Source organism: Apium graveolens, chromosome 10 (genome assembly GCF_009905375.1).
Source record: "Apium graveolens cultivar Ventura chromosome 10, ASM990537v1, whole genome shotgun sequence".
NCBI classification, from domain to species: Eukaryota; Viridiplantae; Streptophyta; class Magnoliopsida; order Apiales; family Apiaceae; genus Apium; species Apium graveolens.
The window spans coordinates 232,023,818-232,036,595 of record NC_133656.1 but is presented as its reverse complement, the minus strand read 5'-3'; the positions used below and the strand labels follow the sequence as shown (position 1 = coordinate 232,036,595).

Here is a 12,778-nt window from a genome sequence, read left to right as displayed (position 1 = left end):
TGTTTTTTGTAGGCAGGAATAAAATTCTTATGCTTTAGTATACTTGTCATATGAAAATCTACCATTCTGTTTACTTAGAAGTATACTTCTCTGAGACTGGTCTTTGTTATGTAGAAAGATGTGAATTAGGTTGCATTCGGCTCCCAGATCCGGTCTGGAAAAAGCCTCTGAGGTCCAAGTGCACAACCTTACTACCCTAACCCTTATTCTTCAAAAGGGAAGAAACATGACAATACAAAATAACAAAGCTCAGCCTTTAATACTAGCTAGATAATTTATGAATCCAAATAACAAACTACATTAATAAACAACAATAAACAAATCATTACATGACAATCAACTGATTAAGACATTCTTACTTCTCTGCATATCACTACAAATCCAGCTAGAGTATCTCCTTAACACAACCAACCATTACATTCCCCTTAGTTATCACACTAAATGAAAAATCATTTCAATCAGGCCTTCTATCAACCAATTTACTTGACCATTCACAGAACCTCCGTTACTTCTGTTGGATCAGTGAGATATGGGAATTGGAGAGAAAACGAAATACAGGCTTGTCGATTACAGTGGAGGCAGACCAAATGCAAATGCTAAGATTGAGTATACTGCTTTTAATCAGTTTAATGATGTTCGTTATAATTACTGTGCTAGGCATTTTTATTTGGCTTGAACTTGCTGCCCTTGTACTAAAAACCAGATTCGTTTTAGTTATTAGATCAGGAGACTCCACAAGTTGTTAGAGATGTTGGCATATTTTGGTTCTAGAGAGTACCGGGCTAACAGTTGTAGCAGAGAATATTTCAGGAACCAGCTGTTGTTTAGAGAATCCTGTAAATCTATATCAATAACATAAATCGTACTCTACTAAATTAAATCCATGATTTAATCAAGAATAAATGCAACAATAGACAGATCAGAAGTATCTAATAATATAAAGAAAGACGATTTTATCATTAATGAACAGCAATAAACAAGTTAAGAAGATTACATGAAGAGTATGCCCCATATTGATTAAGTACAACAATGGACAAAATATAAGTACATAATGATTAAACTTCACAAACTTATCCTTTGCTTTGATTAAGAAACAACAAAACTACATCAATAAACAAGTGAAAATTACATAACAATTAACTTGCCGACAAAAACCCTAGCAATTCTTCACAGCAACTGTAAAAGATATTCTATAGCTAAAAGATCATCGTTATAATGCAGATATCGAGAATCATCTATTTCTCGGAAGATAAACTATGATGACCATGATCAAGTTGCAATTGCAGGCGCGGGGTGATGATCTTTGAATTTCAGTGACACCCCTTTCTTCATGTTAATAACAAGGACTATGTTTGTAGGTTTCTCGACCATCAAAAGTTGTGCTTTCTTGTCTTTCTTTTCTTTGTGCTTCTTCATCCTTGTGATTTCTTCTACTTTGTCGTCATCAAATATGTTGTTCCCCAGCTGCACTGCCAAGTCCGCCAACATACGTAGAGATGCTGCATTGCCTGGATGTTCATCGCTATCGCCTCTGATCATCATTGAATTCATTATCTTGTTGAAGCAAAAGCAGTAGATAAAACCTAGGTTATGTATAATAATTGTGGTGCGTGTAGTAAAACAATTACAAAGTTCAGTTGTTAGAATGGGTTGTGTTTATATAGTGATATCGAAGTGCTTGGTAGCCACGGGACCCGCCTTCCTATCCTTGCTAGGAAAGACAATCTACCGGCACAAGCAGGCAACATCTATATTTTCTTTTACATTTTGAGGAACAAATTAATTTATAATTAACCTATAAATCTGTTTTCAAATATATAGGCAAGCCATCATTTAATTTAATTTATGTCGTTGTTAATATTTTTATAACAATTGAAATAACTAATTACTTCCTCAGTCCTACTATATTATTTCCGACATTTTTAACACATATATTTAGGTGTTTAAAAATTTCTTAATTAAATATAATTATTATTTTAAATACTTATATAAAAAATAAAATTTTACTTTTAGTTTGATATAAAAATTAAAATGTATATATTAAAAATTATAAATATGTTTTTTATCCCAAATATATATGTCAAAATTTTAAAGTTTTTGTATATTTTCATATTGCACTTTTACTCTTTTACTAAAATAAATTTGTTTCATTTATATCACAACATTTTATCACTTTTGTAATTTAGTAATAAAATACTCTCCATCCCACTGCATTCTTTAGAATGAGGGATGAGAACTCGGCACGCACTTTGATGATTTTATTAAATTTAGTTGCATAATTTTTTTAAAAAAGTTTTCTTCTTCTAAATAAAAATATAATATTCAAATTTTTATATAAAAAAAGAAAATACTAAAAATAAATAATGAAACTATACTTTATATTTATTTTAAAATGCAAGAACGATGTAAAATCTAGTATTGGTGGGTTGAAGTTTAATTTAAAACTTAATTAAATAATAGCGTAAAAATTACATCAATATAGTAGAATGAGTTGGAGATGCTTTTAGGGTTATATATCAAAGTAGTCACTGAAGTGAGACTCATATATCAAATATTTCATCAATGTGAACGGGGTCTCAATTGCACCATTATAGTAATGGATAATGACACAGACGTTAGCTTGACCAGTTGACCAAACGGAAAAGTCTACATGGCATGTAGTTGTTGGACAGAATGGCGCACCAGCGGCTCTTTTTGCTGAGTTGGCTATTGTATACGTATAACTTTCATTCGGTAAGTTTATATAAATGCAGTTAGGGTTCTTGGACTAAAACAACACTCTCATCCATTTATAACAAGTATTACATCAATTCCTTCTACACTTAGCCTATCAACATGTTCAAAAACGAAAGTCCCATGGGCAGCTCTTCATCCGCTTCAATCAAGACTGCGGAATATAAGTACTGTATGTGTGGTAAACGAGCTAGGGTTAATACTTCTTGGACTCTTAAAACCCCAGGAAGAAGATTCTTTACATGTGCTACACCTAAGGTATTTAAGTCTGTAACTTTTTTTTAGTTTTTTTGGAAATTATTGTGTGCTAATTTGTTTGATAAATCTGGTAGGATGCACTTGGATGCCAATTTTTCGAATGGGTTGATGAAGATTTTACTGGAAGAGCATTGGATGTTATCACTCATTTGAATCATAGGCGTATTTTTCTAGAGGAAAAACTAAAGCTTGTTGAAGAAAATCTCGAAAAAAATGGTCAAAGGAGGAGAATTTTGAAAGAAGAAGTGGAGGAGTTGATCTGTGGACGAATTGCAATGAAAGCAGAAAACAAAGTCTTGAAGAGGCAGTTGCATATGTGTGTATATATTTTTATTGTGTTGGTTGCAGTGGTGTTAATGTTCAAGTAGTTGGTTGTAATTGTGTTGATGTAGAAGATGCTAGGTAGTTGGTTGTAGTGAATGAAGTATGATGAATTATGAGGTGTTGTGGTAGCTGGATGTAATCAATGAAAAGGAACCAAATGTATGAATGCAAACTGTTAGAAATATGAATGAATGCACAACTAGTTTGCAACTAATAATTAACTTGCAAATAATACCAAATAATTCACGAAATATGTCGTACAAAGTTACGAATAGGACACCAAAAGTTTAAATGCCATTACGAAAGTTTACGGCCATAATAATACCATACCAAACTATTCTACATAACAGTTGGACACAAACCAAACTGTTCCACACAACAGTTAGACACAACCAAGATAGTCTTAAAAACTTAAAGTACAATAGCTAAACTAAATAACTTATATTTATCCATTAGTAAAAGTAAATTCCATAGACCTAATCACCAAGTTCAAGTGGATCATCGGGTGTGTTGGTCCATTTGAAAGCCCTTTTTTCAAGTATCCTTGTTGACCTCCTACTTGGTGCTTGAGCTGCTGGTGCTTCATCCACTGCTGATGTAGCTTGTAAGGTGCTTGACTGTTGAGTGCCAGATGTTGCTCCTACTGCTGTTTTAGGTACAAGTACTGGAGGGGGTAAAACTGGTGGTGTGTTTCTTGGAGGCAGGAAAGGGACAAAGCCTGGGGTGGGCATGAAAATAGCCTTGTAGCCAATTGCGCCTAACAACTTGTCCTGAAAAGTTGCTTGATCCTTTCCTAAAACAACCTCTTCTTTGTCATTAACAAAGGGCATGAATTTCCTTGGCACCTTCAATCCAATTTCCCCCCAAGGTGCTCATCATATTCCTCTTCTTCATGGTAGTCTCCCCCTGCATCAGTTAATATCTTCTTCCCTTTCACATTTTCCTTACCACCAGAGACTTCATCTTCCTTGTTCTCATCCAAATGATCAGTTACAGTCTTGTTTTTTCTTCTAACTTGAATTTTCTGTCTCTTTAGTTCTTTAGGCCTTTTCTTCTTTGGTTGGCTTTGCTCTGTCACCACAACTTCATTTGCACCCTCACTTTGTTCTGTCATCACTGGTTCATTTGTAGGTGGCTGCTGATTCTTATCTTTTGAAGGACACTTTGTTTTGAAGCACTTCCTTTAGGGCATTGTCAAGGCCCTTCTGCTGATCACTGATGACTGTATAGCCATCTCCATCTCCAAGATTTAGATCAACACTCAAGAGCTCAGTAAACCACTTCCAACTGTCAGTATTTTCAGTCTCCACCACAGCATATGCAATTGGGAACATTTGATTGTTGCCATCCCTTCCAACTACAGACAATAGTTGGCCCCCACAAACAGTTTTCAAGAAGCACCCATCAAACCCTATCACAGGTCTACATCCATCCTTCCACCCCTTCTTCAAAGCATCATAGCATATGTAAATCCTCTTGAACTTATTTGCATCAGTTTCATTTAGTCTTGTTGTCCTTATCTCAATTGTATTGTTGGAGTTGGTCTTCAAAATCTCATGTGCAAAATCTCTAAGTCTAGAGTAATGCTCTCTCAGTGCTTCTTGAACCCCTTCCAGTACAGCTTTTCTGACTCTAAGAATCTTAATCCCCGTCACCTCAATTTCCAACTCTTTTTTTATTGTCTCAGCCATCTCTTTGACTTTCCATTGTGGATTCTTCCTGATCCTCTCTCCGAACACCTCAGTAAGGTACTTCACAGTAGCAAGCTTATTTGTATAGGGTTTAGCGCAGTTGTACTCAGGAAAGAGGGTTTTAATTGTGCAGTTATCATTATCCTTGTCCTTACTACACCACATATAGAACCTACAATCAGCTTCACAACAAACTTGGCACCTTAGCGCATCATTAGTCACAAATTGAATGCCTCTTCTATCCTTAATGTCATACTCTCTAACAGCATCCCTAAACTCTTGCATACTAGCAAATTTCATTCCCACATGCCAATTCACAACATTGTCATTCTCACCTATTCTGACCCCAGGTCTATTTCTTCTCCTTTTCTTAGGATTTGGTGGCCCTATGTAACCTATTTTAGAGTTCTCATCTTCACTTGAAGAGTAATCTGACCTAAGTTCTTGAGAACCAAAATCTGACTCATCACTGCCAATTGGACATCTGGGGAAAGACTGTAAACCAGCCTTCGGCATATTATTCACTCCAATACTCATCTCATGTTGAACCTTTTTTGAATGTCTTCTATACTCTGCAAACTCCTCATCACTATCCACAAATATGTCATCATCACTACCACTCTCTGAACCTTCACTCTCAGTTTCCTTATCATAGTCTGGATCACTACAATCCTCATCCTCCTCCTCCCAACCCTTATCCCCACCTAGTTCCACATCTCCAGTTTCATTCAGGTTTCCCTCAAACGATGAGTTAATCACTTCATCCATCGAGTAGTGGTCTACATATAAATCAATCATACCAAAGGGTTTGTGAATATCTACCATCTCTCTAACACTGTTATCATCATACAATAATTTCACACCACCAGTAATACACATTCCAGTCTGAAAATACACCAAATCAGAGGGGTCATACACATAGTCCCTCGCAAAATCATCTAAATCCCTAAAAGAGAACATATCAGTGTCAACCCCAGGAACTACATCAACTTTCCCCCCTTTGTATTCAATTTTAGGAAGGTGTACCAGATCACCGTGATGATGAACAAACACACTAACAAATGATTCCATATTGTTTCATGAAAGTAACACATATATCAAAACATATTCTTCAAATATAAGGCATGATTATAACAATGTGTACGAATTATAAATTTATACGACATAATCGAACCCTAAATATGCAATTTTTACGAATTATAACAATAAAACAATCAAACCCTAAACTAACAAGCACATATTGCATTCGAAACACACATAAAAGTACTTTAATATGCAAAGATGAGACTACATGTTACGATACAAGAATCCCTGAAGTAATCGCACATGAATCGTACCAGAATCGCTTCAAATGAGCCGCAGATTGTTTTAGGGTTTTTATCCCCAAATGACAATTGAGTTGTGATAAAAATACTACTCTAATGATATTTACCTTTTTGTTTTCTAATATTTTTAATATAATCGTGTATAATACACCTGTCATGCCACGTCTAACTCCATGTCAGCACCGTTACGTTTTCCGTTTGGTCAACTGGTCAAGCTAACGTCCGTGTCATTATCCATTACTATAGTGCTGCAATTGAGACCCCGTTCACATTGATGAAATATTTGATATACGGGTCTCACTTCAGTGACTATTTTGATATATAACCCGATGCTTTTATTACAATTGTCATATGAAAATCAACCATATGTATACGCATAAGCTACGATGCACGGGTTCTTTATTCCGTCATATTATAATATTAAAAAATAAATAAAAATATAATAATTATAAATTTATAATTAAAATTATAGGATAACTTGTGGTTGTAATTTAATAAGATAAGTAGATTATGTCTAGTAGTTTAGTTTAGCGGATATAACAGTATTTTTTTTATTTTTTAATAATATAATAAATTTTGATCGTAGTTTAGTAGGATAGGTAGATCATGTCTACTAGTATAATAATTTAGTTGTTTAACGGGTATATAACACTATTTATTTATTTTTTTAATAACCAAAATTAGAGGAACCAAATTATACCTCTTTCTGATTATTAAATTATAGTATATAATATAGATGATACGACAGGCGCATAAATATGCAAATACGAATTAAAACAGGTCATATGCCGTATTAGTCGAGTGTTCTAAAAATTATCATTTTCATTATATTGTAAATATCTATTCCCATGCTTTCATTTTTTATTTTTTTCTGGTTAAGATCATAACTTGCTTTCAGGTATAAAAAATGTAACTTCAATTATTCCATCCTTTCCTAAAATCTAAATAAACAAATAATAATTCATTTTATATGCAGTTTTTTTTTTTGAATAATTATTTAATATGCAGTTTCATATTAGCATCGGTATTCTCTATGTAAACCAAGGACAAAAACAAAATAGCAGCTTGACTTTTTACCAAAGTAAAGCACCTAATCCGTGCATTGTAATGTTTAACTGTGTGTATATCTTCAGTTGTTTATACTCTTTTGTAAGAAGGGACCCACAAAGGGGAATATAGAGTGTATGTATTTTTGTATCTCTTTCTCCATCTCAGCATCTTGTCTTGTGTAATTCAAGATTTTGTAATGGCCCAAATCTTAAAAATTCAACATTAAAATAAGTAGCCTACTAGAGGTGGTGGGTGTTTTTTCCTCCCCCTTTTTATTCTTTTTTTTGCGAGAGAGAGAGAGAGATTGAGAGAGATTGTGGGAGAAATGGGGAATTCATTTGGGTGCTCAGCATCTGGAGAGAGACTGATATCAGCAGCAAGAGATGGTGATTTTGTTGAAGCAAAGATGCTTCTTGATTGCAATCCTTGTCTTGCTAAATACTCCACTTTTGGTGGTCTTAACTCTCCCCTTCACTTTGCTTCTGCTAAAGGCCACAATGAGGTCAATCCCTTTTCATATATATGTTTATATTTGTGTGTATATATCTGTTTGTGTAATGATCTATATAGTTTAGCTAGCTGTGTTGTTTTTTTGATGGATTGATTTGTGTTTTAGATTGTTGCATTGTTAATTGAGAATGGAGCTGATGTGAATTCAAGAAATTATTGCGGGCAGGTACATTACATTTATTTTAATTGTAATCTAAATTTGCCAATTATTCAGTGTCAATTTAATTTAGTGATTCAATTATTGGGTGTAGCAAAAAAATGCTTTACCAGATTTTGCAAGATGAATTCAATTGCGTGTGTAGGGTTATATCTTAGTGATTTAGGTCGTGAATTGATGGATTTGAGTTTTATCTATTTTTTTTCTTTTGTTATATTGCGAATAGACAGCATTGATGCAAGCTTGTAGATATGGGCACTGGGAAGTTGTTCAAACCCTTCTCTTGTATAGATGTAAAGTAAGGTTTTTTCCTCAATGCGACTACTTTCCAGAGGTTCTATCTTCTTTTTTTCTTGTATTTGATGCAATGCGATTTTTTTTTTTGTCAGGTTACAAGAGGGGACTATCTTAGTGGGAGGACTGCTCTCCATTTTGCAGCCGCAAATGGGCATGTCAGATGTTTAAGACTGGTAGTGGCTGATTTTGTTCCAAGTTCGCCTTTTGATTCTATAAATGGTCAAGCTAATGGCAGTACTGGTGATGCTCCCAACTGCAGTAACAAACCTGATCAAAGGTATGTCAGTTTCTTGTTTTCTGTTTTCTAGTTTTTTCAAAATTTAGTTAAGAGATTAGGAAATATTTCAACAGCAGTCTCAAGTATGAGCTCATAGGTTTTTGTCAACAGTATTTGGATCATGCCCCCCTCTCCCTCCATCCCTGCTTATAGGTATAAGGTATTGTAGCAAAAATAAATTTATAGCCAGTCTGCAGGCATGCTGAACACAGCCTATGAGTACAGTATTCAGTATTTCAATTGGTAAGTTTATGAGGAAGAGTGCCTGTAGATCAAATGCAACTACTGATAGTATTTTTTTTGTGCTATCTAAATCTTCAGTAATTTTCTACTTCTTCGAACTAGTCTGCGGTGAAAGAATTAGACTATGACCCTTAACATTACAGTAAATTAGTGAGCACTACAAGAATAATGCAATGTTCAGTTCTATGCTGCTGAACTAGCCTTATGGATACTTAACCCATAATGGCTGTGTTAAAAAAATAACAATTTAAATTAATGAAAATTACAGTAATTATGTTATGATCCAGTATGAATTTATTTGTCATATTGCAGTGCCTTGGCAAAGTTTGTAAATAAGGCTGCTGATGGTGGGATCACTGCTCTTCACATGGCTGCATTGAATGGCTATTTTGATTGTGTTCAGCTACTATTAAATTTTCATGCCAATGTTTCAGCTGTCACATTTGATTATGGAACGACAATGGATTCAATAGGTACATTGTTATTCTGAAATTAAATAATACACTCTTGTTGTTGGCTTTTAGTTAGTTATTAGTTATGACATCTTAAAACTTAAGTATAATTTTTCAGGAGCTGGGAGCACGCCCTTGCATTATGCGGCTTGTGGAGGAAACTTGAAATGTTGTCAGGAAAGACTATAGAGGAATATTAATACTAGTAATTATAGGCTTCATGATGTTTGCCTTTTTTTAAAATACTGACACACCAATTTATTCTGCAGATCCTCCTCGCAAATGGTGCCAGCCGGTTGATGCTAAACTGCCATGGGTAATTGATCTGTGTTAATTTCTCTAGCATTTTTATGACTTATGAACTTGTTATTTTAGTTTTTAAATATATTTTCTTATAAATATTTCATACTCTGTTTCAGGTGCTTGCCGCTTGATGTTGCGAAGACATGGGGACGTCATTGGCTTGAACCACTGCTAACGCCTAATTCTGAGTTGACTGTACCAGTGTTCGCCCCTTCAAATTATTTGTCATTGCCACTCATGAGTATTCTTAACATCGCGAGGTAATTTGGGTTTCATAATATAAATATGCGGCTGGATTCTGAAACTTGTAAAATTTAAATTTAGATAGACTCTGTAAATATATTGCTTATATAATCTCATGCCTGGCATGTAATCTTTGAACAAGTTATTCCTTAACCTTTGAATATGTACAAATGTATTAAGGTCTAGAAATGTATGTGTGTGTGTGTGTTTATATGATGGTGATAGGAACAATAAATAATCTAAAGCAATATGAAATTTTACTGATTTGTTTGATGCAATGAAGTAGAAGTCTTATTTCACCTCCAGGCCCAGGTGCGCAATCAAATTGAGGTAGTAGAATACCACTTTAATAATTAACTGGGGGCTTACTTTTAGAACACCGATTAAAAAGTTTTATAATGGTCATCATGTATTCATGTCTCTAATATAAGTGGTGAAGTAGTAATCTAATAATTTTGAAGTAAAGATGCTAGATTTTCTTGGTCTTTATTTAAATTAATAATTACAAGCATCCTGTCTTCCATATAGTTTTTAGTTGTAACATTTGATTTAAATAATTAGAATAAAAACAAATCAGAGCTCATAGAATTCGAATCAGGGACCTCATGAAAAGGCTATCAGCTTGTTCTGTGCTTTTTAGTTTCTTCATTCAGTGCAAGTTCCTATTTCTTTCAAGTTCGTATTTCTTCGGCTTGTGCATACTATTGTGCTGTCATGTATAGTTTTTACAAGACCTTAAATATCGGAATGATAAGGGGAAGCACCGTATTAATGGTTGTTATTCGATTCAGAGAGTTTGGTTTGCAGTCTTCAACCACTGATGATGCTGAAAATTGTGCTGTTTGCTTGGAGAGGCCATGTACTGTAGCTGCTGAAGGTAAATTATCTTTGTTATTATCATTTTCTTCTGGTTAAGTTCTAGTTGTACTTGTAGGAATTGCATTCCCTTTCTTTCGATTCCAAGTCCATCGTGATTTTGCTATATTCACAGGAATGTCATGTTCCATTCAGAAACTGAAATATCACCACTGGAACTTTTTGAAGCATCTAGTCTAGGCAAAAATATAGAATCAGTCAATCAAGGTTTTGAAACAAAAAAAAAAGGCCATCCAAGTTAGGATCCAGTTGCCTTCTAGAATTTCTGAACCTGCCCTTGAGTGCACTTTTCACTCAACTAATGATAGACATAAGACATTATTTTTATCTTAAAAAAATGTTTGACTGCAAATATCATTTTTGGAACAGTATTTATGTTGAATATTAAACAAAAAATCTTAAATAAATAGCAAGGTGAACATGTACTGTAATGAGTGATAATTATTAAATTTATAACATTATCTTTAAACATCTCCATTAATAAACGATTTGTTTTTAAATATAACTAGATCGTGAGTTATATTTCCATGACAATATTAAAAATGAAAGTGCAAAATATTACAAATAATGTCTTAACATCTATTACTAAAGCTGATGTTTCTGAAGTTGTGAACTTTTTTAAAAGAAACGTCTTGTTTAAAGGTGAATACATATTGCATGGATACACCTATTAGCTATTAGCCCATGGAAGCTGTAATTCTATATTGAATCTAAGATAGACATAGCTATTCAAATCTTGTATATTGTTAGTGATCTCAACTCATATGTACAGCCATGTGTTGGTCAGGTCTTTCAGCTTTAATAAATCTCTATTAGAAGATAATGTACCAAACAATGATGTAAAAACTAGTAACAATTTAGGAAATATATAGCGCCCCAAGCTTATATGCATGTCACCATAATTTTGTTGCATCATTCTTGGAATTTAGGAAGCCATGGACCGATCTAGTCTACTTATTAAACAATCAGAACGAAACTCCCTCATAGGAAAGAATACTGTACATAGCCTGTAGTATGTACTTTATATATAGCTTTTTCTGAATGTCAGTGTTCTATATTTACAGGCTGCAGGCATGAACTTTGTGTAAGATGTGCACTCTATCTTTGCTCAACAAGCAACATCTGTTCGGAACTTAAAGGTCCTCCTGGGTCCATCCCATGTCCTCTTTGCCGACACGGTATCATCTCTTATACCAAATTGCCAGGTTCTCAAGAAAAAGAAATTAAACTAAATATGTCCCTTGGCCTATGTACCCCGTGCATGATTCACACTCGAGAATCAAATCATTTGACACCAGCTTGCACCCCTGAGATTCGAAAGAATCGTGTAGCTTCAGTTTCTTCAGATATATTCTGCCCAGTTACCTGTAGCCCATTTCCTTCAGTTACCATTCCTATGTGCACCTGCAATGATGGATCATGCCCATCTTTTGAACCTAGGGAAGTTGCAACACAAAATGAATCTCCTCGCGCACAATCTCCATCTCATGACCAAGACAAGATGTTAACAGTGAGACCAGAGAAAACTAGTTGCTCAAAAATGTTTTGGAGCAGAAGAAGCTGTAGCAGGGAGCAACAATGCAATTCTGAAATAAACTCTTGACTGTCATAGGACAACACCTTCCCAAATTTTTTCTACCCTAACTGATTACATTTTTTCAAGAGGCAGAGCAGGCGTTTTCATGTTCGTTGGGCTCTCTCATGTTCTCAACTCAGTTTCCTGGAAAACACTTTGCATAGGCAAAAAGGTCAGAGACCCGGATTTGGTTGCTTGGTTCTCTCATAAGATATTTGAGCAGGAAATTCCCCAAACTTCTACAGCAGGTAACATTATCACAATTCTGACGTAGTAATTCCTATCTCAGTCGTAACTTGTGTTGAAGCTTACTTTTAGAAGCTGATAGCTGGCTGAGATTATTTTCCATTGAGAGTGTTCTTGCTTGTAGCCTCGTACTAGGAAATTTGGAGTGGTGGCCTTGTCGCATTTAGAAATCTTGATTGATTGTGTGTAACTGCTTTGTTATGGGCTCAAGAATCTC

At 34.6% G+C, this 12,778-nt stretch overlaps 1 protein-coding gene across 1 annotated transcript; it reads left to right on the top strand.

The window, feature by feature from the left end:
• Window positions 1–7,452: 7,452 nt before the first annotated feature.
• Window positions 7,453–12,735, top strand: LOC141693016 (E3 ubiquitin-protein ligase XBAT33-like). Its single transcript, XM_074497997.1, has 10 exons — window positions 7,453–7,883; window positions 7,998–8,057; window positions 8,275–8,346; window positions 8,438–8,622; window positions 9,178–9,338; window positions 9,436–9,494; window positions 9,587–9,633; window positions 9,737–9,880; window positions 10,655–10,740; window positions 11,804–12,735. The coding sequence occupies exons 1-10, from the start codon at window positions 7,707–7,709 to the stop codon at window positions 12,340–12,342; spliced, it is 1,530 nt and encodes a 509-aa protein (XP_074354098.1). The 5' UTR covers window positions 7,453–7,706; the 3' UTR covers window positions 12,343–12,735.
• Window positions 12,736–12,778: the final 43 nt, after the last annotated feature.

Coding starts and splice junctions, on each gene's coding strand:
- LOC141693016 (XM_074497997.1), top strand. CDS start 7,707: ATGGGGAATTCATTTGGGTGCTCAGCATCTGGAGAGAGACTGATATCA. Junction 9,339..9,435: donor AACGACAATGGATTCAATAG/GTACATTGTTAT, acceptor ATAATTTTTCAG/GAGCTGGGAGCACGCCCTTG. Junction 9,495..9,586: donor GAAACTTGAAATGTTGTCAG/GAAAGACTATAG, acceptor TTTATTCTGCAG/ATCCTCCTCGCAAATGGTGC.